Source organism: Schizophyllum commune, assembly GCF_000143185.2.
Source record: "Schizophyllum commune H4-8 unplaced genomic scaffold SCHCOscaffold_5, whole genome shotgun sequence".
In the NCBI taxonomy this organism is placed as follows: Eukaryota; Fungi; Basidiomycota; class Agaricomycetes; order Agaricales; family Schizophyllaceae; genus Schizophyllum; species Schizophyllum commune.
In genome coordinates this window covers 3187306-3212309 of record NW_026089542.1, presented here as the reverse complement: position 1 = coordinate 3212309, position 25004 = coordinate 3187306, and the positions used below count along the sequence as shown (strand labels likewise).

The following is a 25004-nucleotide window of genomic DNA, read 5'->3' as shown; positions in this document are numbered from 1 at the left end:
GGTGCGAGCTGGCGAGGTGATCGGGACGGAAATCGGTGATCGTGTGATTGTGCCCCGCGCGGTGCGGACCGATGCGCCGGTCGACGTCGCGCTCATTGTTCTTGGTTCGGAGTCGACCACCATGAACGAGCTGCTGATCAGTACGTGGAGAACGTACAGAGCGTCCTCGCCAACTCACCTCGTCTCCAGATACGTATCAAAGGCCCGCATACCCCACGAACATCTCAAAGGTCCTGCCGGACGCGAGCAGCAACATCGCCCGCTTCGACCCCTCCGGCCGCTTCGTCGCCGCCGGCGCGCTCAATGGCGTCGTCCGAGTGTGGGATCTCGAGACCAAAGATTTTGTGCGCCTGCTGAGGGGCCATGTCGATAGAATCACGACCCTCGAGTGCGTCGATCACAATTAGGCGTCCGTGCTGGCTATTGACGCGTTCCCCTATCCGCCACCCAGCTGGTCCCGCAACTCACGCTACTTGCTCACCGGGTCCGCGGATTGGAATGTTGCGATATGGGACTTGCAAGATAGGACTAAACCTGCGCAACGAATGATGACCTTCAGACACGACTTGCCTGTGCTGTCCGCGCAGTTCCATCCTCGGAATAGGTGTGTGCATACGTGAGGCACCAGTTCTATGCGCGTGCTAATGACCCTACAGTAAGATCATCCTCGTCGCTATTCAGGGAGATATGTACATATACGACCTCCGCCAAACCGATGGCATCTCCAACTGGGTCGTCTCCGGCGAAGACGATGCGACATACAAAGTGTGCGTGAATCCTCTTTCCGCATTCCCATTGGTCTAACTCACCTGCGCCTATCAATATTGGCTAACGTGTTCTCAGTACCTGCGCCTCCTTTGACCCGTCTGGTCGACATGTCTTTGTCGGAACCAGCAACGCCCAAGTCCACGTCTACAACACACGAACGAAGACGGTAGGCACATTGCGCTCTCTGCTGCACCTTCCTTACCCCTCCTCGTATAGCTCGTCGCCCGCCACCGCATAGCTGGGCTCTCAGGGCAAATACGAAGTGCGTTTGATACCGTTCATCTCTTCGTTGTCCCTTTCTCACATGCACTTCATCTAGTATCCGACATCCAATTCACGAAATCGGGTCGGTAAGCGTCGCTCGCCGCCCATTGCTTGTTTTGCGAGATGAGCGCGTCGTAATCCGTATTGACTGCCCCCTAGCCGCTTCGTCACAAACTCCTCCGACCGCACCATCCGCCAATTCGTCACGCCCACATACCCGCCACCAGATCCCGATGGCATGGTCAGTGAATTCTCTTTTTGCATCCTCGCTCTAAATGCTCTCAACCGTACCTCCTATACACCTCTAACGCCCCCTCCCCAGATCCTCGAATCCGACCTCGACGCCACGCACCGCTTCTCCGACCCCGTGAACCGCACTCAGTGGCACGCGCTCTCCTACTCGCCCGACGGCGAGTGGCTCGCGGGCGGGGCGGCGGACGCGGCGGCGCACAAGATATATATCTGGGACTGTAGTGGAGACGGGCAGCTGGTAAATGCGCTGGATGGCGGGACGGCGCCGTTGTTGTGGGTGCATGTGAGTGGCGAGGTGCTGGTTATTGAACGCGTGCCACCATTGTTTGGCACGAGCTGCTGCTCATCGATGGAATTTACGCTCGCAAGTTCTGACAGCTAGTACAAAGGATGGGTAGAGAAAGCGGAGTACTGACTCGTATTTCCCTCTAGTGGAACCCTGCGCGCTCGATGCTGCTGTCGAACACCTCCGAGGGCGCCATCATGATCTGGCACGCGCCCACTCAGGAGCGCTGGGGCGCGTTCGCGGGCGACTTCGAGGAGCTGGACGAGAATATCATGTACGAGGAGAAAGAGGACGAGTTTGATATCGTGGGTATCCGACGCACCTCGGCATGTCGTGCTTGCATGCTAACGCGCTCGCTCTGCAGGAAGACGAGGAGGAGATCGCGAAGCGCAAGCGATTGCAAGAAGAGGAAGACGTCGACATTGACACGGTCGATGTGGCACCGTATTGGCAAGTGCGTAGCTTACACTCCGCCCGTTGCTCGCGGTCTACTCATTCTCGGTGCCCCGTCTTCTCGTCCACTCGCTCCGCCTTCCCCCACGCCCCAACTCGGACACCCCTTCTTGTCGCTACCACTCGATTGCCTTACGGATATACTGACACTCACCGTTCTTCAGTTTCAACCCCTCCCCCGCCCCCCACCCAACGACGAGGACCTGCTCTGGGCCGACGAAGATCCTCCTGACGATAGCGCCGCGTGGTCTCTGAATCCGAAGGATTATACATCGACCGATGAGGAGAACGACCGAAAAGAGTTTTATGGGGACCTGTATAAGGAGTTTGATGAGGATGACTGAGGCCGATTTTGGACAGCCTATGGTTGTTATGTGTATGTGGACCAGCCTTGCTTAGAGATGCGTTCGGACGTGCGAGACGAGGTAGTCCAACCAGTATATCGACAGATCAGAAACACACTCATGGCAGTGCGCTCTCTGCGTGTGGAAACGATGGTGTCCAGGAGGATTGTCGTAAGTGTTATGTTTGCACTCATTGTGCGAATGCACTGTGAGAGTCTCGAGAAATCGACGTCAAGAGTTGCAAAAAAATTCAGATTCAGCATGGGACTACGACACCAGCAGGATTCGAACCTGCGCCCTCAGAGAGGAAGAGATTTCTAATCTCTCGCGTTAACCACTCCGCCATAGTGCCATACCAACAGCATCTCACTGACATGCTTCAACCAACATTGCGTTTTGGCGTCTTTGAATCACCCATCTGAAGAGATATACTAACGTCGTTCTAGCCGTGCAGTGGTAGCAAAGTCCGTTGTTCATATGATACATGATACAGGAATCTACAGGACCTTGCAATAAGATGCAGGGAACAAACCGCGCTTTCCATTGAACTCTCCGGTCCACCTGTGCGTCGGTGAGCAAGGCAAACACGAGGAATGGTGGATAAGGAATCCTTACCAGTCGTCCGACGTTCTTTCGACCAACAATACTCGCTGACCTTCCTGACATTGCAGGTCTCCCGGTTCCTAATGGACGTAAGCGAACATCAGGCAAGGCCCGCAAACGAGACGAGACGCACACTAGACGAATAGTCGTACAGTATCTCCACCCACTCACCCTGCGCCTCGGGCTCAGGTTCCGGCTCAGGTTCGGGTTCAGGCTCAATGTGCCGCACTGGCGGTGGGCCGTACTTGTTCGGCTTCGGCGTGAATGCAGGTGCGGTCCTCGGCGGCGTGAACGTCTCCTGCTTCGCTGTGTTGGAATGACGGAGGGAGCCCAGCATCTTCCCCGCGGACGACATGTCGACGTCGCCGAATTTCTATGCGCGCGGACAGTGTATAAGCGGGCATACGTCCGATCCTGCAAGCTATTAACGCACCTTCACCTGGCTCAAGCTCCCCCGCGATCCGGCACCCCCATGCCCCGCATCGTGCGACGGCGTCGGAGAGTGGTGCGATGAAGAAAAGGCCTTGATGCGGCTGGACACGCTCGCCGTCGGTTCCTCATGGTGGTCGTTCCCCTCTGCGTGGGCTGGCTTATGCGGATCGATCAGTCGCGCGGTATACCATAGTGTACACCACGTACGTGGCTCGACTGGCTCGCGTGCGATTGCGCATACGCAGAAACACCCTTTCCAAACGTTGTAGCCTTCCCAACGCCAGCAGATATCACGCCCGGCGCTGCATGCATCGCGCGCGTCGCGGCTTGTGTGGCTGACGCGCCCTGCTGGCCGCCGAAGACATCTGGACGAGATGCGAAGTATCTACGCGGATGTTCATCATGCATCCATGCCAGTAATTACCGTGCAACGCGACCTACTCATCTAGCAGGGTGAAGAACGCGTCCTTCTCATGCGGACCCAAGTTCGAGAAGACCATTGTTCGAGTACAAAGCCAAGGCACGATAGCGCCACAAATACTTCCGCGCGATCCCGCTCTGGGGCAGTTCGACTTTACCTTATAAAGTTCAAGAGCATCTCGCTCACGCACATAGGCTCAAGTGGAAGAAACAAGCATACACGGGCGATGCATATGTCCGCATGTGGAGGTAGAGACAAGCGCATACTGAGTACTGTATACAAGAAAGCAAAAACATTCATTGCCAGCCAAAGCCCTGGCCCATGTCGAACTCGCCCTGCGGCGAGCCACCCATCATCTGAGGTGACTGGTCGCCCCCGTAGCCCGCGCCATAGGCCCCCTGCCCGCCGGCGCCGAACTGGTTGCCACCAGGCATCCCGGCACCGCCGCCCAGGCCGCCCATACCACCCATCCCGCCGCCACCTCCCATTCCTCCGCCCATCCCCGAGCCGCCCATCCCTCCACCACCCATGCCAGCGCCTCCACCCATGCCTCCTGCGCCGTACATCCCGCCGCCGCCGCCTCCTTGGCCACCAGGGAACTGTTGCTGCTGACCACCCCATGTCTGTGACGCCGCGCGCTGCATCATCGCGCGTTGGAAGTCGGGGGTGCCCATACCGCCGCCGCCGATCGCAGGGCTCATGGGTCCGCCGCCTCCGCCACCCATGCTCGCAGCCGAGCCCATGCCCTCGTGCGGACTGCGCATGGCACGCGCGATGCCGGGGATGGCGCTGTTAGACCGGAGGGCGGGGATGTTGGGAGTATCGCTGCCGTCCATGCCGGGACCGCTGAGCCCGCCTCCGCCCATTCCACCCATACCTCCTGCGCCGCCCATGCCACCGCCGGGACCCATACCACCTGGGCTGCCCATGCCAAGGCCGGACTGCTGTTGCTGCTGCATCATCCGCCGTTCCATAACTGCGCGCATCTGTTCAGGGGTCATCCCGCCAGGTCCGCTCATGCCTCCCATCCCGCCTCCCGCGCCACCCATGCCGCCGAGACCGCCTGCGCCAGCCATCCCAGATTCGCCACCAGCCGCTCGATTCTGCTGCATCATTTGCTGACGCTGCATGAGGAAGAGCTGTCGTTGTTGGGGGTTCAGGTTTGCGAGTTGGGCTTGTTGCGCAGGGTTCAGGCCGCTCATGGGATTGATACCGCCTCCCATTCCACCGCCCATACCTCCCATCGCGCCCGCGCCCGCGCCGCCCATACCACCAGCGGCAGCACCGACGCCCATACCGGGTGCGCCTCCCATCCCCGACGCCCCGCCGCCCGCGCCAAGCCCATGCTCCTGCTGTTGCTGTTGCTGTTGCTGCTGTGCTTGCTTCTGCCTCATCTGGATGAACTGCGCGACTTGTTGCACCTGCATCTGCGGTGGCAGCTGCTGGAATTTTGGATTTGACCGCAGCTGCTGCAGGATCGGCGGGGGGTTGTTCGAGGTGAGCATCTGGTACGCCTGGCGGAACTGGATGGGCATGTTCTGCACCATCATGCCGAGTTGTTGCATCGAGATGTCGTTGGAGGAGCGCATGGGAGCAGAGTCGCCGCCGGGACGCATGGAGGAGAGGTCGTTGCCGGAGCCAGAGGTACCAGCGCCGCCCATGGCGCCAACGCCTAAGCCGCCGCCGATGCCCAAGCCGGAGGGTCCTGCCGCACCCATACCGGCACCGCCGCTGCCCATGCCCAGTCCTGGGCTGTTCATACCAAGCCCGGGACCACTCATGCCGGGACCACCCAGCCCAGCGCCGGAGCCGCCCATTCCACCGAGACCCATACCTGATCCTGAGGGATTCATGCCCGGCGTGCCCATACCAGACACGCCGTTCATGCCTGGCATTCCTAGCGTTGGCGATCCTGCACCAAGTCCGCCCATCGCGCTCGGTGGCTTTGCGCTGGGTGGACGCATGCTGCCATCGCCGCCAGTGGAAGAGGAAGGACGCATCGCCGATGCAGACGGTGGTCGACCTGAAGACGAAGGTGGACGCATACCCATAGACGAGGGCGGTCGTCCCGAGGACGATGGCGGGCGCATGCCCATGGATGAAGAGGGCCGCCCGCCTGCGGAAGACGGCGGACGCTGTGAGGGTTGTCGAGGGGATTGCGGGACCTCGTCCTGGGCATTGGAAGGGTTCTGACTTGGCGAAGCGCTCGGACGAGAAGGTGGTGGCGGCATCGACGTCGCCGGCGAGGAGGCGGAGGCGGGGGAAGCGGGAGGAGGCATAGATGTTGATGAGGGCGGGGGCATGGCATTGAAGCCGCCAGGTGGTGATTTGGTGTCGCCGACGTCCCGACGCTTGTTCATGCCTGACTCGCCAGACTCATCGCGCTCGCGCTTGAGGGGATTTGCCTCCCCATTCCGCATTGCGAGAAACTGTTGCCGGCGCGATATATCTTTCGCAAACGCTTTCTGCATTTCCGAGTAGAGTTGCTGCATGCGATCGGTATTGACGTTCTCAAGAGGGGGAGGGGGTTCCATGTTGGGCACCTGCAAGATCTGGGAGTTCTCGTGGGCCGTAAGGGAGAATTGGATGAGGTGCTGAAGGCGTAGGATGTATCTGAGGACACGTCAGAGTAAGAAGTAGCGAAGGGGGAGGGCGACGGACGGTTGGTACGCAGGCATGGCCATGCCTTTTGACTGACATTCCTGGCATATCCTATAGCGCTTGTGAGCAGATGTAAGTGCACAGACAAGGATCACGCACCTGAAGAGCTCCGAGGTAAGCTCAACCAGCACTTTTGCACGGGCATCTGTTTTGCTTTTGTCCGTAGGGGCTGAAGACGATGCTCGGGAGTCGCCATTCGTGTATTCGGGACGGGTAAGCGACACTTCGCCGGACGTTTCTCCGGGCTTAGGGCCATTATTTGATGCCGAAGCCGCCTCACGTTTCTCTGCTTCCCTCTTTTCGTTCTTACTGCCGCCGTCCTCATTGTCATCGGGTGCAGTTGAGAGCTCGCTGAGGGGGCTAGAGGGCGCGTCGCCGTCATCGGGTTTGGACGGCACGGACGCGGGCGCGGGCGGCTCTCTCCCGTCTTCTGGTGGTATGGAAATGACTGCGGGTGCGGAGGACGACGGGGTTCCCCGTTCGCCGTCGTTGGTGGCGGGATTGTGCTGGTACGGCGAGCTCGGGCTGTTCGTGTCACTTTGAAGGTGCGTGTTCGCGTTGGTCCAGTCAAAGCCGTTGGAGAGTGATTGATCCAGGCTCAGCATCGGCGTCTTCGCCGGTGTCGTCGTCGCTGCGTCGTCGTCGATGCGCGCGCTCGTCGTCGCGGTCACGGTTAAGCAGTGCACGTACCACCGTGAGAATTTTCATCGGAGTCTCAACCTCGGTCCGGGCCGTCCGGGCGTGCCCTCAGCACGCCGAACGACGAGCGCAGAGTCGTCGACGACGGCGCGCGCGTCGAGCTCAGGCCTCCAGGCAACGCGACGCGTCGAACGCGCTTGCTTATCGTGGCCGCGGACCGGAGGCTCGGCTATACTTGTGTCCATTTCAGTTGCCTCGGACGGCGGGCGCCTCCCGAGTCCCGATACCCGGCTTAGGAACATCAGAAGTCCGACAGCCACGCTGGCCCAGCGCGCCCCTGGAACTCACTACGCTCCTCCTTCTGGCCTTGAGCTTGTCCTACAGTTCGCTATGTCCGCAGCGCACTCGACGACGACGCCCGTCCCTCACGACTTCCGGGCATCGCAGCGCGCGTGGGTACTTTTGTCGCCACCGCATCTTCCAGTCGCCCGGTCGCGCTCCCCGCCATGGTGGTGTGGTGAAAGGAAGAGTGGCGACGTCCACAACCGCCCCGGCGCTTAATAACTCGAGATCACACGATCAGTGAGAGCTCGGCAGTTGCACCGGCCTCAGAGCCACGGACCTGGTCCGTTCCGTCGTCTGTACGGAAGAGCCACTCCGTACGCAGCAGTTGGGCCTATACGCAGGAGTCAGAGTAGCACTGAGACAGGGCGGGGCGGCACGTACGGAGTACGATATATATCGCACGTCAGGCGAGCTGGCGCCTGGGCAGAGGCACCTTGGCGTCTTATATGGCGTCTAATCTCATGACATCTGCAGTGCTGCATCCGCGCCTAGCGCGAAATGAATCTTCGGTGTAGGCATCGAGGCAATAACATTGAATTGCAGTCCAGAATTATACAAGCATTCTGGAGGGCGCAAGTCAGTGAGGAGTGCATCGATGATCGTCGACCATGCGTACCGCTGTTTTCCCTATGGCGCACACCTCCCCGCCGCCCACATGTGCTCCTCTGCCGTACTCTCACCCAGCTTCCTCAGTAGAAGCAATAGGTCAGGCGTCCCTTTCCTAACTTCCCGGTCCCTCAGTGCCTCATATTCCCCGCCCAGTTCCAACGCCTCCGCGCTTGCAAATGAACGGGAATGCATCTCGCGAGTGAGCGGTCCGCGGAGGGACTCGTACGCCCCAAGAATGCTTGTCAGAGGCGTCCTTCTGCCTTCATTGGCCCAGTTACCGACCAAACGCCCAATCGTGTAGCCGTCATCGATGGCCATGCCTGCACCTGCACCGAGGTAGGGGAGCATCCCATGCGCCTGAGAAGCTGTCTCGTCAGCACCCAGTCCTAGATTCTGTTCGTACCAATTTACGCACCGCATCCCCAATGAGCACGACATGTCCAAAAACGTAGCTAGGCGGTGGCCGTACCGTCACCAGTGCCCATCGCGATAAAGTCGGTGAGCCCGTATTCATCGCCTGAGATGTAGAGCCGTCAGCGTCGTTCACGAACAATGAGAATGCGCACCGCACGCACCTGCAGAAGCTGCGCCACCGCAGGCTCCCACCCCACGAAGGCGGCCTCCGCCTCCCCACGGGGTGCGTCCGTTGTGCGTGGCACGTCAATGGGTTCCTGACGAACCATCACAAGTACGTTCACAACAGGTTTCGAAGGTATAGGATACGTGATGACTTGCTAAAGGTGGTCGTCAGCGTATCCCTGTGGACCTTGAGATGAACCGTACCCCATCCGCGCCCACATACTGTATCGATAACCTCATTCAGTGAGACTACAAAGACAGAAAACGGTTACGCACGCACCCGCATAGGTACTTCCAACGAAGGATGGTCAGGCGGAAGGGCTGAGGCGTCTACCATTCCCCGATACGCGTATCTTCCGCACCACTGCGTCTTCGCGGACGAGGCCAATGCGTCGACCTCGGTTGCCAGAGCGCCCTGCGTCTTGAGTCGCAAACATTCATTCTCAACGATGAGCCCGCGGACGGTCGAATGCACCCCGTCAGCACCAATAACGAGGTCGCAGGTCGTGGTGCTCCCGTCGGCGAATGTGAGAAGGACTGGGTGGGCGGGTCAGTATTGACGATGATCAAGAGCCTGAGGGCGGTACGTACCCTCATCGTCTACCTGCTCAAGCCCTGTGACACGTCGAGAAAGGTGAAAGTTCAGGCCCTTGCGCAGTCGAGAGATCATCCGTGACTGCAACTCTGCGCGGAGGAGGCGGAGAGGTGCGCCTTTCGAACATTCATCGAAAAGTACACAACATGATCAATCGAGTGCCTACCTTCCGGAAACCTAACGTCGTAAAAGTCGACTCCCTCTGGTTGATCGCCTTTGCGCATGCGAAATGCAACTGGAAGCCTTCCGTTGCATCACTCAAGTCGATGGCTCTTAGGCACGCCTTACCTTCTTCGCCGGGAGACACGTCCAAACTATCCAAGACACCAAGGTCGCGAAGCAGCGCTACTGTCCTAGGCCAGAGCTGTGGGTTAGAGTAAGTGCACGTACGACCTTACAACTGGGGAGACACGTACGGTGATACCAGCGCCAATCTCTGACAGAACAGCGGCGGCGTCGTAGATATCGATTTGCAACGAATCTGGGTCAATGCAGTCCTTGTGAACACCGAGCACGACAGAGAGCCCTGCGAGGCCGCTGCCGCTGTTCCAGGATATGCGTTAGCGCTGGGAGATGGTGTAACTTGACGGAGACAAAAAGGAAAGACCTACACGATAGCCACGCGAAAGGGCTCAGAGGCGTTCTGTCTCGCTGAGGGAGTCCTGGGCGCGGCCATGGTGGTGGTCGTTAGCAACCGCGTGCTCACCGGAGGGAGTTAGCTTGCATAGTGAGGCACGGAGAGGTTGCATCCCGCGATGCCGAGCGGCATAGGGAGAGCATATCTCGTAATATTTCCAGGAGAGCGCTCAATGTGAGGCGCTTAATTGCTTCTCAGCGATGTCGCAGCAAGTCATGGGACAACGCCGTAAGAAAAAGGGTTGGCGTTGCATTGTCTGCGACGCTCAACGCTCATCCGTTCCAGATAATACAGCTTCTTCTGGAACGGGTAACAAGTTTGTTGCATAGTTCTCGTGGTCAATTACGCGGGGGCGAATGGGAGTTCAGATCAAAAGTTGAACTCAAGTTACGATGGGAAGAAGTCACGTCACGATCTGCCACGTGTGCCCGTGCCGTGACACTGTCACTCCAAGGGTGCACGACACGAAATTTCCACCGACGACGAACCGCAAGACATCCCTCTGTGAGTATGCCGTTTTGCTGCCCCGCCGACCTCGTATCCGCATGCTACGCCCCCAACGGACACATCTACGCGAAAACGGCGTCCAAAACGATCCAGGAAGCAATGGATTGGCTCGACTGGCGTTGGATGACATCGACAGAATCCCCACCTCCCCCTCACGCATCTTCCGATCCTTGTTCCGAGTCTCACATCTTCCTCAGAATAAGCAATGGGTCGGGTCATTCGGGCACAGAGGCGCTCTCACGCCATCGTACGTCTCCTGCGAGTCGCCGGATGCGTTGAATCGATATTTACACCGCACACAGTTCAAGGCGCACACCCACCTTAACAAGGCGCCTGCGCAGCTGCGCCCGCTCGACTACAGCGAGCGCAATGGCTACGTCCGCGGCGTGGTGAAAGAGATCATTCACGACTCTGGCCGGTGCGTCCTTACACGATCCCCCACTCCGATCGCGATCTAAATCTTCCCTTCGTGTAGTGGCGCGCCCCTCGCCCGCGTCGTCTTCCGGGACCCGTACCGCTACAAGCTCCGCAAGGAGACCTTCATTGCGACCGAGGGCCTCCACACCGGCGCGTTCGTCTACTGCGGCAAGAAGGCGCAGCTCGCAGTTGGCAACGTTATCCCCGTCGGCCAGCTCCCTGAGGGTACGATCATCTGCAACGTCGAGGAGAAGGTCGGCGACCGCGGTGCGCTCGCCCGCACTTCCGGCAACTACGCGACCGTCATTGGCCACTCGCCGGACGAGAACAAGACGCGCATTCGTCTGCCCTCCGGCTCGAAGAAGACCGTCTCTGGCTCTGCCCGTGCGACCGTCGGCATTGTCGCCGGTGGTGGCCGTATCGACAAGCCTTTGCTCAAGGCTGGCCGTGCGTACTACAAGTTCAAGGCCAAGCGTTACAAGTGCGTATATGTATGCAATATGCGAATATCTACTAATGATATCGCAGCTGGCCCCGTACTCGTGGTGTTGCTATGAACCCCGTTGACCATCCTCACGGTGGTGGTAACCACCAGCATATCGGTAAGGCGTCCACGATCGCCCGCTCCGCTGTTCCTGGCCAGAAAGTCGGTCTCATCGCCGCTCGCCGGGTACGTGCATTCCTGTCCGGACGGTGTATCTGCTTCTCATACTTTGATCATAGACGGGTCTCCTCCGCGGTACCCAGAAGGTCAAGGAGGTTTAAGGGGCTTGCGGCTGCGCCTACCTTTCACCTCGACTTTCTATGTACGACCCCACCCTACAAAACATGTACCGCGTATGCTATGTATGCTATCGACCCATGCAGTTTCATATGCCCCATCATCTCATTTGGATATCATTGACGCGACTAGTGAATGGCTACGGGCTGTTTCGGTGCGCACCGTCCCTCAATGGACTTGATAACAGGATCAGTCTGAGCCGCTTACCTTGCTATTGCCCAATAACAACAAGGTGGCTCCTGCTCAAAGTGGGTGTATCCATTCAGATCATGGTGATTACTAGGTCTACCAGGCAGCTTGGGACATGACGCCAAAGTCGACGACAAAATGCCCGAACATCGAAAGTGTTGCAAAACGTTGAGACGGTAGATTGCGGACGGACATCGACGGTGTCTGGAGCCTCCCGGAACCTCTGAATGGACTTCTATAGCTTATGTGTTCCCTCCGGCCTCGGGAGAAGTCCAAGATGTTTGCCCAGAAAGGGCACCCTGATCGTGACGCCTTTCCCAGAGTTTCCTGCGGGGATGTAGAAGTGGAGTTGATCTGCCTAGTACGCGACAGCCGCTGTGGCACTCATCCACAGCGCTGCCAGGATGACGAAAGGCGGGCCTGGTCGCAGTGAACTCAGTGCGTCTTGGCTGCAGCACATACCGTAATCTCGCTCTGTTTGCCTCCCCGTCGCAGAGGATTGCTGGCAGATCACTGGCAGACGTGCTCGCCACCGATGTCATTACGTGAGGTTGCTGGGGGCTTATAGAGCGCAGTGGTCGTAAGTGCAGCACGATCCGCAGGTCCCCCGCTTTCCCAACAACCCACAGTCCGCTCGTTTCCCGAGTAGGACGTCCCACGGGTTGCCCTGAGCTGATTATCGCCAGTGATCAGCAGACTCACGACGACGAGGTCATCTTAGCCGCCAACTCCAATCACCGTGCTAGTGGTGTCGGCGCGACATGCTTTCTCTACCGCAGGAGCTAGTGGACAGCGTGGTCGACGCGTTCCCGGAAGAGGATCTGCAGTCATTGCGCGCGTGCGCCCTCACCCATCGCCGCCTGTTGCATCATGCTCAAAAACGGCTGCTCTCTACTATCCGTCTGGTCGTACCCTCTCCAGAGCGGGAAGGTCACCCGTACTTCTTCCGCAAGCTCCTCGACGAATCGCCCCATGTCGCAGCTTACCCGACCACCCTCAGCCTGCGCGTCGGCGAGATGAACGCCATCGTGCCCGAGTTCGACAACCCCGACCTCGTCGCAGCGCACATCGCGCGCCGGCTCATCAATCTCCGCGAAGTACGCCTCGTCAGCAACCGGTACAACTCCCTCGAGGTCTGGTGGGACGGCGCCGCGCCAGAGGTTTCCGCCATCTTCGACTTCCTACGTTATGCGCCGCGCCTCAGTAAGCTCGTCATGCACAGCATCTGCCTGACGCCCGATGAGCTGCGCGACGTGCTGCTCTGCGTGCCCGCGCTCGAGCACCTCGTCCTCTCGCAGGTGCGCATCACGGGCCCGGTGGAGGCGCCGCTGCACCCGCTGCGCCGCCTCAAGTCCCTGGCGGTGCGCTGCACGCAGTTCCCCCCGAGGCGCTCGACGGAGCTGCTGCTCTCGCTCGTCGACGTCTCCGCACTCGAGTCGCTCGCCGTCGAGTACATGATGGCCACGCCAAACAGCATCGCATGGGAGCTCGCGACGCAGCTCATACACGCGGCCGCGCCTTCCATCCGCGAGCTGAACATCGTCATCCCGTACGCGATGTTCTATGAGGACACGTCGGATAATATAGGTGCGGTCTTCCGCCAGCAGGACCTTCCGGAGCTGCGCGTCCTCCGCATTGTGCAGCATCCCGGCCGCGACGAGAGCCCAGGGCAGTTCCCCGTCAGCCCGCTCTGCCGCCTCTTCACTCGCAGGCACTGCGATGCGCTGGAGAAAATCCGCGTCGAGGTAGCGAGCGTCGTCGAGATGGAGACCCCTTGCGAGCACTGGCACGAATTGCGCGATTCAGTACTCGCAATGGATCCCACTCGGGTCCCAACCCTCGAACTTGTCCTGTACGATGCCGAGGCGAATGAGGTTTCGCAGGTGACTACTTGTATGGGCAAGGTGTTTGAGGGGATGAAGGACAGAAGCGGCGGGCCTTTCGTATCTGTCACGCGTGCCACCGGATTGACGCTCTTCACCTAGAGTTCATTATATAGGCCTTCTTGTATGTGTCGTAATCCTTTGCCTGGGATTCAAGCTTTCCCGACCACCGTTGTAGCCTAGACTAGAAGTCCCCGCAAGGCTTGACAATATATAGCAGTACATGTCCGAACCCACTATTTGGTCTACCCAGAAATGTTCTGCTGGAGCTGCGACGCGGAACGATGTAGAAGAACGAGACGAACAGACCATGATATATACAGCAGAGGTGCGTATAGGTATGTACGAGGCTAATGTCCCGTATACGAAAGCTACAGACAAGACAATGTACAGAACATGACCGACATCCAAGAATCATCAAATAGTACACACAAGAAACCACAAAGCGCAAAGAGACAAAACAGAGTATATGATACAAAATGTACAACCAGCTCTTCGTCCTCTTTCGTCCACAAGTCGTATGCCATCATCACGCCTTCTTCAGCTTATTCTCCTGCTTGCAACAGTTCACCCACGCATACCACATCATCGTCTTCAGCTGCAGCACATCCTCCTTCCACCGCTTCTCCGCCACATGGTTTTCCTGCCTGAACTCCTCCGTCAATTTTTCGCACCGCTCCACGTTCTCCGGCGACACAAAGTCGACCGCGACCTTGATGCAGTCGCTCAGGTTCGACACTTGGTGCGCGCACCCCGCGGGGATCACGACCGCCTCCCCGGGCCGCTGCTGGAAGTGGAAGGCGCGGACGCCGGTGGCCGCGAAGAGCTCGTGCCGCAGCTTGTCGTCGAGGTAGTAGTGCTGGCTGTGGATAGGGTCCGTGTTGGTCCGGTGGAGGGCGTGACGCATGAAGTCACGGATGGTAGCTGAGTCTTCGGGGCGAAAGATGTCCCAGGCGGCGCCGGCGGGGATGGTCTCGTCTGCGGACGGGGCTGCGTAGGTCATGATGTTCAGCGCATCGGCCATGTCCATGTGCAGTCGCGTAGAGCCCTTGCTGCCTTCGCGAGTCGACGACGCCTGTGCATTGTACATTTTTGGGCCAAGATCGGGAGCAATAGTGTTTGTCGGGAAGTGTGAAGAGATGTTCATGACGCCGTCTCGTCGAATGTACGAAGGCACAGGAACCGCGTCCATGAAGTCCTTGTACAGCTCGGGGAACAACGTCTTGAAGTCCGCCATCGGAGGCCAGTCCTACAGATCCATAAGCTCCATCGCAACGCCTGCCACCCTCCCCTACTCACCTTCAACTTCCACACCATCTTGTCCCTCTCCTCATACTTCCCGAACGTCTCAAAGAACTCCTTCACGGTGATCTGCTTGTTCGACTCGTTCACGCAGTTCGTGATGAGGCACGACCGGTCGCCGTAGTGCTCGATGAAGTATTCCGGCGTCCACGAGATCTGCATCCGCCGCTCGAGACCAGTGACAATGAGCGGCTCGCCCCTAGCCAGGTACGCGCGCATCACGTCTTCCGTGACCTCCTCGTAGGGCATTCGCCGGATAACGTAGGACGGGGTGTCGTACGTCTCCGCCTCCCCGCCCTGCGCAGCGAGCGCCACAGCCCCCACCGGCGCAGCGCACGGCACCTCCGACAGCGCCGCCGCGGTCACAGGTAACGTGCCCCCCGCCGCCCGGGACCGATCCGCCCCCGCAAACGTCAGCGTCCTATTCGCCCGCCCCACCGCTTCGCTCTCCCTCACCATCGCCTCCATCTCCCGGATCGCCCCCGCCAGCTCCTCCTCCTGAAACCGCGTCACCGGCGAGAAATGCGTCGCCTGGTGCTCCCCGCGCTTCGAGCAGTTCAGGAAGAAGGGCAGGTTGTGGTGGAACTGGTTGCGCTTCTGCGTGACCGCGCGCTGCTGGTCGGCGGGGAGCTCCTTGATGGGTTGCGTGAGCTGCTGGATGATCTCGTAGCACGCCGGGCAGGCCTCGCGTCCGCAGTTGCGGCACATCCAGCCGGCAGAGAAGATAGAGGTGTTGCAGTGGTCTGCGAGGGAATGTTAGATGGGAAGAGGTAGGTAGGGGCCAAGGTGCGTACCACAGGTGACGCGGACGTCGCATTCGCGCTTGCGCTTGACGATGATGGGACTCTCGAGATGTGCTTGCTCGTCGTGAAGAATGGGCAACAAAGCCTTCGCCACAGCGAGCTATTCTTGTCAGCACATGCCAGCAACGATCCATGACATCCACGCATACCTTCATCGTCTTCAGCCCCTCCAATGTGGGCTTCACATTCCACTTGTCCGGGTAGTTCAACTTCGCCGGGTCTGGCATGCCCTTGAACGCGACAGTGACGATCTTGCCGTCCTTGTCCTTCCCAAAGTACCGGATTCCTTGAAAGCGGCAGGTATCGCCGGCCCAGCGTCGCGTGCAGGCAACGCACTTTGGGACCTCGCCCGCGGCGCTGCCCGTCATGCACCGCTTGACCTGTAGCTCGATCTTCAGCTCTTGTCGGTTGACGCCGAGGTCGGAGGATCCTGGGGGTTGTTAACTCGCAGCTCAGGCCGGACTATACTAACGTACTTTCGACTACAACGCGCTCTGCTGCGAGTCCGGCTAGCTGGGCTGCGATGGAAAGTCAATCCCGACGCTTGTATGGAACAGCGATAGACGCCGTACCATTCCAGTTGGCATTTGCGGCGCTCTCCATCCTCTTCTGCGCCGTGAAGCCACGTCGAGATGCGCCAGAGATGGTTGGCTTGGAGGGCTTTCGCTTCTTTTTAGCGGGCGCCTGATCCTCCTCTTCTTCGGGTGGAGGCGCAGGGCGCTTTTGTCGTGCCGAAGACGAGTTTGGCGCGCTGGACGTCGATTGCTCGGGCGGAGTCGTTCTTCGCGCAGCGAGCCGTACGGACATGCGCTCAGCAGGTTGATATTCTGGGAGGTATTGATAAGGTGGTGCCAAGGGTTTGTTATTGAGGACTCGCCGACAAGGGAAACGTTAGATTCATTGTGGGGCATGTTGTATTCGTCTGGGTATTGCTGAAGATCTGCCTGGGGATGGTACTCCTCCTGACGTCGGTAATCGGCTTGTCGCGGATACACTGTAGGGGACATTGAATGAGCTATTCCGACAGCCGCGGAGCAGGCTTACGTGGGGGCAGATTCGAGGGTTGTTGAGGTGGTGAGGGGGCGTAGGGGTCAGGATGCGAGGATGAGCTTGCTTGCGCAGAGTAGGAAGTAGAATGAGGATGAGAATGATGCGGGTATCGGTCCACAGCAGCTGCATGTCGACATCAGATGAAAGGGCCACATGCGAGAGGTCTAGACTGCTCACCTGCATGTCCCCCGTAATAACCACCATCGCTGTATGATGGCGCGGCCTCTTGCGCGTAGTGGGCTGGAGGAGCGGGTGCGTAGTCCCCTTGTGGACGCCGGTACTGGTGCGGCGCGTTGTTCATCATGCTGGGGCCCCGGCGCCTCGGTACATCATACGAGATTGCTTCCGAGTACTCGTATTCGGACGCCGATGGCGCCTGCGAGGGCGCGCTCGCCGGGGACTGCATGGCACCGTACGTTTGATACGGGTTGTACGCGTAGTGATCATGGGAGTAGCCGGCATACGAATTGGCGCTTGTGTAGGACGCGTACTGGGGTTGACCAGCTGGTTCTGGCGGATGCAAAAGCGATCCCATCGACATGGGAGCCGAGCGCGCGATGGGCATGGACGTGGGGCCCATGCTCGAGCTCATCGTTGCGGATAGCGCGCGCGGACGTCGTGGGTGGTGGTGAGAACAAGGAGGTGTATTATAGCATCTGTGCGGGCCGCCACTTGCCCGATTCGCCATCAAAGGCGTGACTCGTGTTTGACTTTCATGCTTTCGTCCTGGACCCCCACGCACGATCCACGACTCAATGGGCGCTGCCATCGATACCACCCTCATGCCCACTTTAGCCAGCTAATCGCCGACTTTATCACGCCTTGAGGCAGTGGGAGCTGAATTGACGCAGGTCTGGATACCAGATTCTAACCTCAACTGGCAAGACCGCCGCCACGAAACTTGACAGATCGCGACACGAAGGGGACACGGACATTGTATCAACTACACCCGGCTGCAATCGCTCTTCTCTCAGCCACCTTCAGCACTTTCAACTCCCGCGATGCTGCGGAGATCTTCCTTCGACCCTATCCGGTATGCCAGTCGGCTCACATCAAGGTTTTATCTTCGACGACACCCTATCAAGGTCTAAAAGTGCTACAGAGCTTTCATTGGATCGAATGCGCTCTGTCCCTGGCAAGGTCTGAAGAAGTGTACTCTTGATACAGCAATTTCTGCGCACGGGTCCCAATCATGAATGCAGGCGTAGTGATATTCACCACGCCCTGCCCCCTTCGGCCTCCTGACTTGGCTTGATGTCGGTTCCTACGTCGCAGGAAATGAAGTTTGGATCGGCGCGCCCTAACACGCCCTCACTGGACCTACTCATCTCGGTTCGCGCCGCGACAATTTCCGTTCGAGTCGTCTAGCGCGCCTCCTTGGAAATCCTTGCTCCCCCGATAACGCAGTTAGCAGGGACACCTCTCGCCTGCCAAGAGCGCCCACATCGGGTGCAGTTATCCTCGACGCGAGAACGTAATGCGACCTAAACTCACGACGCCGCAACGCCCACAAGTAATATTTACTCAGGAGACGACGCCGCACTGTCGTCCTCAGGTGCCACCGTCGTCACAGATACTCCGGCTCGCTCGAAAATTAATCGCACGATCGACTCTTACGATTGCAGTGTTATTCCTCCCTCCAACCCACCCCTACAAGGCGTCCATACAGCTCCACCCCATTATACCCTCAGCCCAATTGCCTGGATCTTGTAACTTGTTGGACAGCATCGTCTGGAGCCCCGTCATTCAACGCTGCGTTTACCGACGTTCTCAACCTCCTACAAGCCTCAACAACCTTTTCGAACTTCTTCGTTCAAACCTAGGCCAACCAAGGCCGTTCATCACGGGAGCTTCGTTCAATGTCTTACGCCTCGGGAGCTTCATCTACCGCGCAGAGCTCTACTCCCACCGCGCAAAGCTCGATTGCGCGGTCTCGACATCCGCCTATGCCAGTTAGCCTTCCTGGGGCTCGTTCTTTCCATTCTCTAAACTTCGTTATATGTCTTCTCTCGAACTCCCGAGCTCGTCGAATGCCTTCTCTGTAACTTCGTCGAAGTTCATTCCCACTGGCTGCTGTGTCCTCGGAAATCAAACAAGCCCGAAGTCGCAAACTTGGACACTGTTGTGCTCGCTCATTCCATGCGGACTACGCACTTCCTACAAGACTTCTTAGCCGTCATCAAACTCTGACCTTGTTTGTTGACTCCTCGGATTCTCGTACGCCACCTTCCATCTGGGTAAAATCTGCGATGGCTCCAAAATTCTTTCTTTGACGCTTCTACGCGTCCTCGCCACCTATCCGCGCGCCCTCAAGTCGCTACGCTTTCCCCTTCACGCTCCCAGCCACAGGTGCTGCGTCAGCCAATGATGATCACCGACCGACCTACGACCATCGATGGTCAACTGATCATTCGACTTGACTTCGACAGTGGACCCAGTGGACTTCGGCGACAGAAACAGTGGACTTCGACGACAGATACAGTGGACTTCGACGACAGATACAGTGGAACAGAAGCCTTCGATGCGGCTGCAGTGCTACGCACAGGCCTTCACCCCCGGCACACGAGCCTCCAAATCTGACATACAGGCCTCCGCCGCATTGTAGGGCACTCTGGCACGAGGAGGCGACCAATCAGTCGCGCGAGAATATGGGCGCTCATGATGTGGTTTGCAACCTTATTCTCGCTTACACTGTACGCGCTCGGCACTCCTGCGCCTTGCCTCATATTGCCAGCGGGCATCCAGGACGATACAAGAGACGCTCAGCCTCGTTCGAACTGCCTCTGTGGGACGAACGATCCTCGTGAATATACTACTTTCGCACCGACCCGCCGACGGGCCTGTGCCTTCGTCAGCCCTTCTGCGGTCACTGCGCGCGCAGCGACTGGTCAATCCCGACGTGACTCACCTGGACTCATTCCGCACATGGTTCGTATCACGAGCGCCATCCGCACGACGCTGACGCTGTTGGGTGGTGGTATATAAGGGAGTGCCTAATTTTGTCTTCACCTGCGTCCGTCATCTCTCCTATACTTGGGCGTCATGACCGAGGCCGCTTTCCCTTTTACCATTCGCAGGGTCTTGAACCCGACTGAAGAGGAGACGGTGGCTATTATTGATGTCATGACGGAGGCGTTCAAGACGGGTGCGTATAGGATACATCTCTCACCAGGCTACTATGTACCAAGTTCTGTCCCACAGATCACTCATCGCTAACGCGCTCGCCCCAGACCCCGGCTCCGTCCTCGGCTTCGGAAAATACCTCGACCTGGTTATCCGACCTCGCAACGAATACGTCGTGCGCGCCGTCCTCAAGACCGGCGAAGTCTACGTCTGCGAAGACCCCAAGACGCACCGCATCGCAGCGGTAGCGACCTGGCTCCCGCCGGGGAAGGAGGCGTACGAGACGTGAGTTGAAGACCAATTATGATGTACTATCTAATCGACGGTGCCTCGACGTATAGGGAAGCAGAGAGCCAGGCTGCCTGGGATGCGATCAAGGTATTCTTCCCTGAGAAGGAGCAGAGGTGGCTTGAGGAGGTGAGGATTTATTTGCTCTGGTTCGATGGATGGCGTCATACCCTCCGCAGTACGCCGCGGGCACGCACCAACTGGTCGTCGATTCCATAGGACCAAACGCAGAGCGCGACGAGTGGTACTTGCAGCGCATCGGCGTACATCCGGATTATCGCGCGCAGGGCATAGCGAGCCGAATGATCAGGGAGCAGCTCAAGAAGGTGGGCTACGGCTTCGGCCGCCACTGTAAGGCCTGGGTTGCTTACAATCATGCAGACCGACCCGCACTCCGTCGCCCTGCAATGCACAGAGAATATGGTCAGTAATTCCTTTGCCTCAATGCATATTTCTGGCGACTTACCAGACGCCAAAGGTCGAAACTTATAAGCGCTTCGGCTGGGAGATCAAGGGGAAGCAATCGTATACCACTCTCGGCGGAGACATAACTCTGTATGTTATGCTTCGTCCGTCATCGAAAATACAGCCGTCATGACCCTCCAAATCAATTCATTCACCGCTACGTTTGCCATATATTGGCATGTTGTCACCAACCTTGGCACAGTCCTGCCCGCAGTGCACAGTGATTTGGGCTCGCCTCGTCTGCTTTAGTGGCGGCAACGAATACCTCGCTCGACCGTTGCCCTTCACTTCAGCGCGTTCTTGCAACGAGCACGCTGAAGTTCACAGCCCACATTTGCTGGGGCGAGCACACGGTCAAAACTCCAGTCGATGGGTAAATCATATAGGTCGCAATAAACTATTTGCCACAGTATGCGCATGTAACATTGTCTGCTCAACCTACACCTTCGCGGTCCAGAAGATGGGAACAGGGCCCTCCTTCTGGTCCGTGAGCGACGTCCAAGCCTCGATCTCGAGGGCGACGTCGTGGACACTGCAGTCGTCGCAGATGGCGTTGAAGACGGTCTGCACTTGGCCGCCATCGGCTGTACCAAAGCTTGTCAACGGCCATGTCCATTGTAAACATGTAGATGATGATGACTTACCGCCAATGGTAACCTTCGCGCAGCACAGGTCCCTCCCGAGCTCCTGACGGAGGCTGCTAGCGAAGGCGGCTCCACCGACGGGCACGTTGTCGCACTTGCAAGGGGTGGTCGTGACCTCGCCAGAGTTGTAGGCTATAGAGGGGATGAGCGAGCCTGCAAGGTGACATGTCGGGATGAATCACGAACCTTGTCCGTAGAACGAGTACTCCTGCGCGACAGCGTTGCCAGCGAGGGCGAGGATAGAAGAGGCGAACAGGAAGTTGAACATGTCGAGCGTTGTTGTTTGGTCGTGAACTGTAGAAGTGAGGATGGTGCGATATGGAAGCCATCTTGCGACTCTGCAGCCTTTATAGGCGAGCTGAGATCGCCAAGGCACGTACTGCATACACAGGGATGCACTGTTGCTTAGGGCCCGAGGTATGGGAACTTGAACTCCGGCTCCTCGACACCACGTTTCGCAAATCTGCATTGTCCTCGACGAACAGCAGCGTACACTGAAGGTAGCTAGGTCATCATGAGACGCGACGTCCGACTCCATCATACACAACGACGTACCTCGTGCTCATACCGAGGTCGTCACAGAACTTCAGTAAATCATTGCCCTCAAAAAAGCAGTTCACCAGTAATCCACTCGTGAACATTGCGGTGACAGTGCAGACCATCGCTGCATTCAACAGGATACAAACAGGACGTAGCACCCAGACATACATCACCCGCAAAGTACGGACACAACCAAGTCCCACCGCGCTCATGACCTCGCTCCCTTCTTCTTCTTCTTGCGCCCGCCATCGCCCTTTGGTGCTTGCTGAATAGCACCCAAGACCGCCGAGAGGGTTTTGTCGACCGTCAGCGTGGCAGCTTTCGGTGCGGTCTCCATTTCAACATCTGCGGTCTCGATCCGCGCGGTCTTCGTCCGCTTGCCCAACGAAGTGCTGAACAGCTCGTCGATCTCGTTCTCCGGCCGTTGCCTTTTCTTCGACTTCTTGACGGTCTCCTTCGCCTCGGTTGATGCAGCGGGTGCCTGAGCTTTCGCGGGCGGTGGTGCAGGGATGGAAGGTGTAAGCGCTTGGGGCTTGTGCGACAACTGAGCGTTTCGCCACTCATCCGGCTTGCGCTTGAGCAGCATCAAGTTGAGCTTGCGCACGAAGAACTTCCCGTAGAACGAGCCGGCGAGCGCGCTCTCGTGCGGAAGCACGGCACGCGCGATCTTCTCCTACCAGATTATGAGCATCACCGTCAAAAATGTACGTCGCTGGGCACAGACCTTCAGATACGTATCCGCTGACGCAAAGAGACGTTCTGCGACGCGACTACCGATACGGTCGTCTACCAGCGCAGGCAGGTCCTCCAACCATGTCAAGGTGTACTCGCGCTTGACCTTCGCGCTGACTGCCGGCGACTCGAACACGGCGTCGATCACCCGGGAGCTTGTCGGATGGTGGGCGATTTTGAGGCGCTCTTCCAGCGGCAATGCCTTCAGGCTGGGAAGGTCAGCGCGATGATTGACAGAAAGGCACGACAGGCATACCTGTCGACGATAACACGATTGTGGGGGTCCGACAACCGCAACAGTGACTGCAGCAAAAGCGCGCCTTGAATCTTGATGGGGTCGGCATCCTTCTCATTCCCGCCTTTTCTTCTTGGGTTGTAGTTCGTCGGTGGTCTCTCGACGGGATTGCGCACGCCCTACATCTCATGTTAGGGACCTGTCATGCGTATAAGCCTGGCATAGAATCTTACCTGCGGCGTCTCTAACATCAGCAAACAAGGAACGAGCAGCGTCCTATCCTCCTCGGATTCTGATATGGCGAAGCCTTCGTATATACCCTGTTAACTCGTTAGACAGCACTGATCGACCGAGGGTAAGAGACGTACCTCGACACACGATGCTTCGCCAGCACGCAACATAGCAGCCCTCTCCACCAAGGCGCGCAGTACGTTGACGTGCGACATCTCTGTCGAGGCCCGTCAGCTCCCCATCGCACTAGCACGCGCATATCATACCTATTAATCGCCTGAAATTACCCTTCAGCTCCTTCAACGCATTCTCCAATTGCGCGGCGCTACACCTCTCCACCGCCTTCGCCACAACAAACTGCGCCGCCGGATGGCACGCCAACTTCGCAAACTGCCTGTTGACGTACAGATCCCATAGCGCATCGAATGTCGGTTGAGGACACCTTGATACGAGGATCTCGAGGAGATGGGAGGCGGTTTGGTCCCGGATAAGGAGGCCAAGGTAGTCGGAGGCGGCGGGACGGCTGTTGGGGTTTTGGGCTGGGGAGAGCGGCCGGTGAGAGGGAGATGAAGAGTAGAAAATTGACGATACTGACTGGTCGCGCTGACGAGGCCGACTGTTATGCGGTCCATCAGGGAATCAACCTCCTCAGTCATCCCGAGGTTCGCCTCGACCTCCAAGATCGCCTGGGAAAAAAGCGTCAGAGACGACCAATTCTCCCGAGAAAGAATTACTCGCCTGCAAGCACGGACTCGCTATCTTATTTGAGACTAGGGCGCGCACTTCATTCCCGTCCATCGTCTCCCGAAGGTGCAGAATACATCTCCTTGCGCACTCCGCAAAGTCCTCCGGGCGACCCAGTCGCACTTCCTCCTTCGCCTTCCCCTTTTCATCCGCATACACCGACTTCATCTGGCCCTGCTTCGCCTTCCATTGCGCGCTCTTTTTCGAGCGCATGTCGCGTACGGTGGATTGCAAGGGGCAGAGGAGGTTGAAGAGGGCGCGAATGACATGGGATGCGAAGGGGTTCAGGATGAGCTCGTGGAGGTTGGGGAGTACTTCCTGTGTAGATGGATCAGCGATGCGGAGGGAAACAGAGCATGGGGACGGACCTCAGCGATGTCGATCGTGAGTTGGGTGACGGTACGCAGTTCTCCCTCGTCCGAAGATGTCTTGACAGCGGGAAGGTCACCTCGCGCCTGTTCCAACCTCGTTGAGTGGGGTGCGGCATGATGACAGACTGCCTTACCTCGCGTGCCACGGAGTCAACAGCCACCTCGAAGAGCGTCTGGCACACATGCGAAGCAAAACGATTCTTGAAGAGTGCCTCGTAGCTGAGTAGGCGATTGATCAGTGCTCATGCCTTCGACCGCCAATCATACAACTCACGAGCCAGACATGCTATCCATGAAGACCCTCCTTGCGAAGTCGTCCATCGAGTAGAGCAGTCGCTCAAGGACTACCGAGCTCTCTGGGTCCGTCGCCAGCTGCAGCTCCTTCTCTGACATCTCGCGCAGCGCAGCTTCCACGAACATCCGGCGCTCTGCATCTCGATCAGTACCTCGCCATCCGAAGAGGGATTGATCACGCACCTTCGTTGGGCTCACTGGCCGCCCCTGCCCCCTCATTATCCTGCCAGTCACGCAGCTGAGTGTCGACGTTGCGGAAGTACGCCTTCACATCCGGGTCAAGTTCCCCAAATGGCGCGCTCGGGTTCATCTCGGCCTCCTGCTGAGGCGCCTGGACAATCCAGGACGGTCCTTCCTGCAGATGAGGCGGCTGCTCTAAGACGGGCTCAGGCTCTTGTTGCATCGGCTTCGGCTCTGCAGCATCATGCGTCGCATTCTTCTTAGTTCGCTTGCCTCTCTTTCTGAATTCCTTGGGCATTGTGCGATGAGTAAAGGGTGATGGCGGGGGAAAACAACA

At 58.2% G+C, this 25004-nt stretch overlaps 11 protein-coding genes and 1 non-coding gene across 12 annotated transcripts; 5 read left to right on the top strand and 7 right to left on the bottom strand.

Moving 5' to 3' along the window:
- Positions 1-109: 109 nt before the first annotated feature.
- On the top strand, positions 110-2512 carry SCHCODRAFT_02540936 (WD40 repeat-like protein). Its single transcript, XM_003038265.2, has 12 exons — positions 110-140; positions 190-388; positions 452-604; positions 657-767; positions 844-934; positions 985-1030; positions 1088-1118; positions 1192-1273; positions 1355-1567; positions 1717-1875; positions 1935-2024; positions 2188-2512. The coding sequence occupies exons 1-12, from the start codon at positions 122-124 to the stop codon at positions 2365-2367; spliced, it is 1374 nt and encodes a 457-aa protein (XP_003038311.2). The 5' UTR covers positions 110-121; the 3' UTR covers positions 2368-2512.
- A 125-nt stretch (positions 2513-2637) lies between these two features.
- On the bottom strand, positions 2638-2719 carry SCHCODRAFT_t97. The gene has a single exon. It is a non-coding gene; the product is annotated as a tRNA-Ser (tRNA).
- Positions 2720-2816: 97 nt separating this feature from the next.
- SCHCODRAFT_02624552 (uncharacterized protein) lies at positions 2817-3920 on the bottom strand. Its single transcript, XM_003036901.3, has 6 exons — positions 3844-3920; positions 3610-3787; positions 3404-3559; positions 3104-3343; positions 2983-3050; positions 2817-2928 (listed from the first exon to the last, which is right to left on the bottom strand). The coding sequence occupies exons 1-6, from the start codon at positions 3900-3902 to the stop codon at positions 2865-2867; spliced, it is 765 nt and encodes a 254-aa protein (XP_003036947.1). The 5' UTR covers positions 3903-3920; the 3' UTR covers positions 2817-2864.
- Positions 3921-4119: 199 nt separating this feature from the next.
- SCHCODRAFT_01166556 (uncharacterized protein) lies at positions 4120-5067 on the bottom strand (the record flags this gene model as incomplete). Its single annotated transcript, XM_003036900.2, has 1 exon — positions 4120-5067. The coding sequence occupies one exon, from the start codon at positions 5065-5067 to the stop codon at positions 4120-4122; it is 948 nt and encodes a 315-aa protein (XP_003036946.1).
- A 2876-nt stretch (positions 5068-7943) lies between these two features.
- On the bottom strand, positions 7944-10236 carry SCHCODRAFT_02624544 (FAD/NAD(P)-binding domain-containing protein). Its single transcript, XM_050345245.1, has 11 exons — positions 9863-10236; positions 9668-9794; positions 9540-9615; positions 9418-9486; positions 9248-9367; positions 8937-9193; positions 8861-8878; positions 8653-8811; positions 8493-8594; positions 8085-8434; positions 7944-8031 (listed from the first exon to the last, which is right to left on the bottom strand). Exons 1-10 carry the CDS (start codon positions 9925-9927, stop codon positions 8096-8098), a joined length of 1332 nt encoding a protein of 443 aa, XP_050200787.1. The 5' UTR covers positions 9928-10236; the 3' UTR covers positions 7944-8031; positions 8085-8095.
- A 112-nt stretch (positions 10237-10348) lies between these two features.
- SCHCODRAFT_02624540 (60S ribosomal protein L2) lies at positions 10349-12033 on the top strand. The gene is made up of 6 exons (XM_003038264.2): positions 10349-10392; positions 10593-10642; positions 10698-10813; positions 10871-11293; positions 11341-11482; positions 11536-12033. Exons 2-6 carry the CDS (start codon positions 10601-10603, stop codon positions 11575-11577), a joined length of 765 nt encoding a protein of 254 aa, XP_003038310.1. The 5' UTR covers positions 10349-10392; positions 10593-10600; the 3' UTR covers positions 11578-12033.
- A 510-nt stretch (positions 12034-12543) lies between these two features.
- SCHCODRAFT_01195636 (uncharacterized protein) lies at positions 12544-13767 on the top strand (the record flags this gene model as incomplete). The annotated part of the gene is made up of 1 exon (XM_003038263.1): positions 12544-13767. The coding sequence occupies one exon, from the start codon at positions 12544-12546 to the stop codon at positions 13765-13767; it is 1224 nt and encodes a 407-aa protein (XP_003038309.1).
- A 184-nt stretch (positions 13768-13951) lies between these two features.
- On the bottom strand, positions 13952-17412 carry SCHCODRAFT_02731703 (uncharacterized protein; the record flags this gene model as incomplete). The annotated part of the gene is made up of 9 exons (XM_003036898.3): positions 13952-14914; positions 14965-15710; positions 15762-15870; positions 15920-16200; positions 16247-16288; positions 16343-16521; positions 16572-16764; positions 16815-16943; positions 16998-17412. 9 exons carry the CDS (start codon positions 17410-17412, stop codon positions 14195-14197), a joined length of 2814 nt encoding a protein of 937 aa, XP_003036944.1. The 3' UTR covers positions 13952-14194.
- A 1725-nt stretch (positions 17413-19137) lies between these two features.
- Positions 19138-20132, top strand: SCHCODRAFT_02624530 (uncharacterized protein). The gene is made up of 2 exons (XM_050345244.1): positions 19138-19965; positions 20022-20132. The coding sequence occupies exon 1, from the start codon at positions 19479-19481 to the stop codon at positions 19803-19805; it is 327 nt and encodes a 108-aa protein (XP_050200786.1). The 5' UTR covers positions 19138-19478; the 3' UTR covers positions 19806-19965; positions 20022-20132.
- Positions 19757-20984, top strand: SCHCODRAFT_02624525 (uncharacterized protein). The gene is made up of 6 exons (XM_050345243.1): positions 19757-19965; positions 20051-20228; positions 20285-20360; positions 20411-20557; positions 20613-20654; positions 20710-20984. The coding sequence occupies exons 1-6, from the start codon at positions 19863-19865 to the stop codon at positions 20827-20829; spliced, it is 666 nt and encodes a 221-aa protein (XP_050200785.1). The 5' UTR covers positions 19757-19862; the 3' UTR covers positions 20830-20984.
- Positions 20985-21134: 150 nt separating this feature from the next.
- SCHCODRAFT_01195633 (uncharacterized protein) lies at positions 21135-21608 on the bottom strand (the record flags this gene model as incomplete). The annotated part of the gene is made up of 3 exons (XM_003036897.2): positions 21135-21280; positions 21341-21472; positions 21527-21608. The coding sequence occupies 3 exons, from the start codon at positions 21606-21608 to the stop codon at positions 21135-21137; spliced, it is 360 nt and encodes a 119-aa protein (XP_003036943.1).
- Positions 21609-21937: 329 nt separating this feature from the next.
- On the bottom strand, positions 21938-25000 carry SCHCODRAFT_02748215 (ARM repeat-containing protein). The gene is made up of 12 exons (XM_003036896.2): positions 24671-25000; positions 24468-24621; positions 24328-24412; positions 24191-24277; positions 23817-24140; positions 23674-23764; positions 23345-23617; positions 23216-23295; positions 23081-23167; positions 22869-23026; positions 22605-22821; positions 21938-22553 (listed from the first exon to the last, which is right to left on the bottom strand). Exons 1-12 carry the CDS (start codon positions 24963-24965, stop codon positions 22089-22091), a joined length of 2316 nt encoding a protein of 771 aa, XP_003036942.1. The 5' UTR covers positions 24966-25000; the 3' UTR covers positions 21938-22088.
- Between the last annotated feature and the right edge of the window lie 4 nt (positions 25001-25004).

Excerpts from the sequence above, each read along its gene's own strand:
- SCHCODRAFT_02624544 (XM_050345245.1), bottom strand. The coding sequence starts at position 9,927 with ATGGCCGCGCCCAGGACTCCCTCAGCGAGACAGAACGCCTCTGAGCCC. Across the intron at positions 9,616-9,667 it reads AGATTGGCGCTGGTATCACC|CTCTGGCCTAGGACAGTAGC; the intron begins GTACGTGTCTCC and ends TCTAACCCACAG. Across the intron at positions 8,435-8,492 it reads TCGTGCTCATTGGGGATGCG|GCGCATGGGATGCTCCCCTA; the intron begins GTGCGTAAATTG and ends ACAGCTTCTCAG.
- SCHCODRAFT_02748215 (XM_003036896.2), bottom strand. The coding sequence starts at position 24,965 with ATGCCCAAGGAATTCAGAAAGAGAGGCAAGCGAACTAAGAAGAATGCG. Across the intron at positions 23,618-23,673 it reads CGGCCTCGTCAGCGCGACCA|CCCAAAACCCCAACAGCCGT; the intron begins GTCAGTATCGTC and ends CGCTCTCCCCAG. Across the intron at positions 23,296-23,344 it reads TAATTTCAGGCGATTAATAG|AGATGTCGCACGTCAACGTA; the intron begins GTATGATATGCG and ends GGGCCTCGACAG.
- SCHCODRAFT_02624530 (XM_050345244.1), top strand. The coding sequence starts at position 19,479 with ATGATGTGGTTTGCAACCTTATTCTCGCTTACACTGTACGCGCTCGGC.
- SCHCODRAFT_02624525 (XM_050345243.1), top strand. The coding sequence starts at position 19,863 with ATGACCGAGGCCGCTTTCCCTTTTACCATTCGCAGGGTCTTGAACCCG. Across the intron at positions 20,229-20,284 it reads GGGAAGGAGGCGTACGAGAC|GGAAGCAGAGAGCCAGGCTG; the intron begins GTGAGTTGAAGA and ends CTCGACGTATAG. Across the intron at positions 20,558-20,612 it reads TCAGGGAGCAGCTCAAGAAG|ACCGACCCGCACTCCGTCGC; the intron begins GTGGGCTACGGC and ends ACAATCATGCAG.
- SCHCODRAFT_02540936 (XM_003038265.2), top strand. Across the intron at positions 389-451 it reads GATAGAATCACGACCCTCGA|CTGGTCCCGCAACTCACGCT; the intron begins GTGCGTCGATCA and ends TCCGCCACCCAG. Across the intron at positions 1,876-1,934 it reads AAGAGGACGAGTTTGATATC|GAAGACGAGGAGGAGATCGC; the intron begins GTGGGTATCCGA and ends CTCGCTCTGCAG.
- SCHCODRAFT_02624552 (XM_003036901.3), bottom strand. The coding sequence starts at position 3,902 with ATGGTCTTCTCGAACTTGGGTCCGCATGAGAAGGACGCGTTCTTCACC. Across the intron at positions 3,560-3,609 it reads ACGCGAGCCAGTCGAGCCAC|CCAGCCCACGCAGAGGGGAA; the intron begins GTACGTGGTGTA and ends GATCCGCATAAG. Across the intron at positions 3,051-3,103 it reads TGTACGACTATTCGTCTAGT|GAACCGGGAGACCTGCAATG; the intron begins GTGCGTCTCGTC and ends TACGTCCATTAG.
- SCHCODRAFT_02624540 (XM_003038264.2), top strand. The coding sequence starts at position 10,601 with ATGGGTCGGGTCATTCGGGCACAGAGGCGCTCTCACGCCATC. Across the intron at positions 11,294-11,340 it reads TTCAAGGCCAAGCGTTACAA|CTGGCCCCGTACTCGTGGTG; the intron begins GTGCGTATATGT and ends ATGATATCGCAG. Across the intron at positions 11,483-11,535 it reads GTCTCATCGCCGCTCGCCGG|ACGGGTCTCCTCCGCGGTAC; the intron begins GTACGTGCATTC and ends CTTTGATCATAG.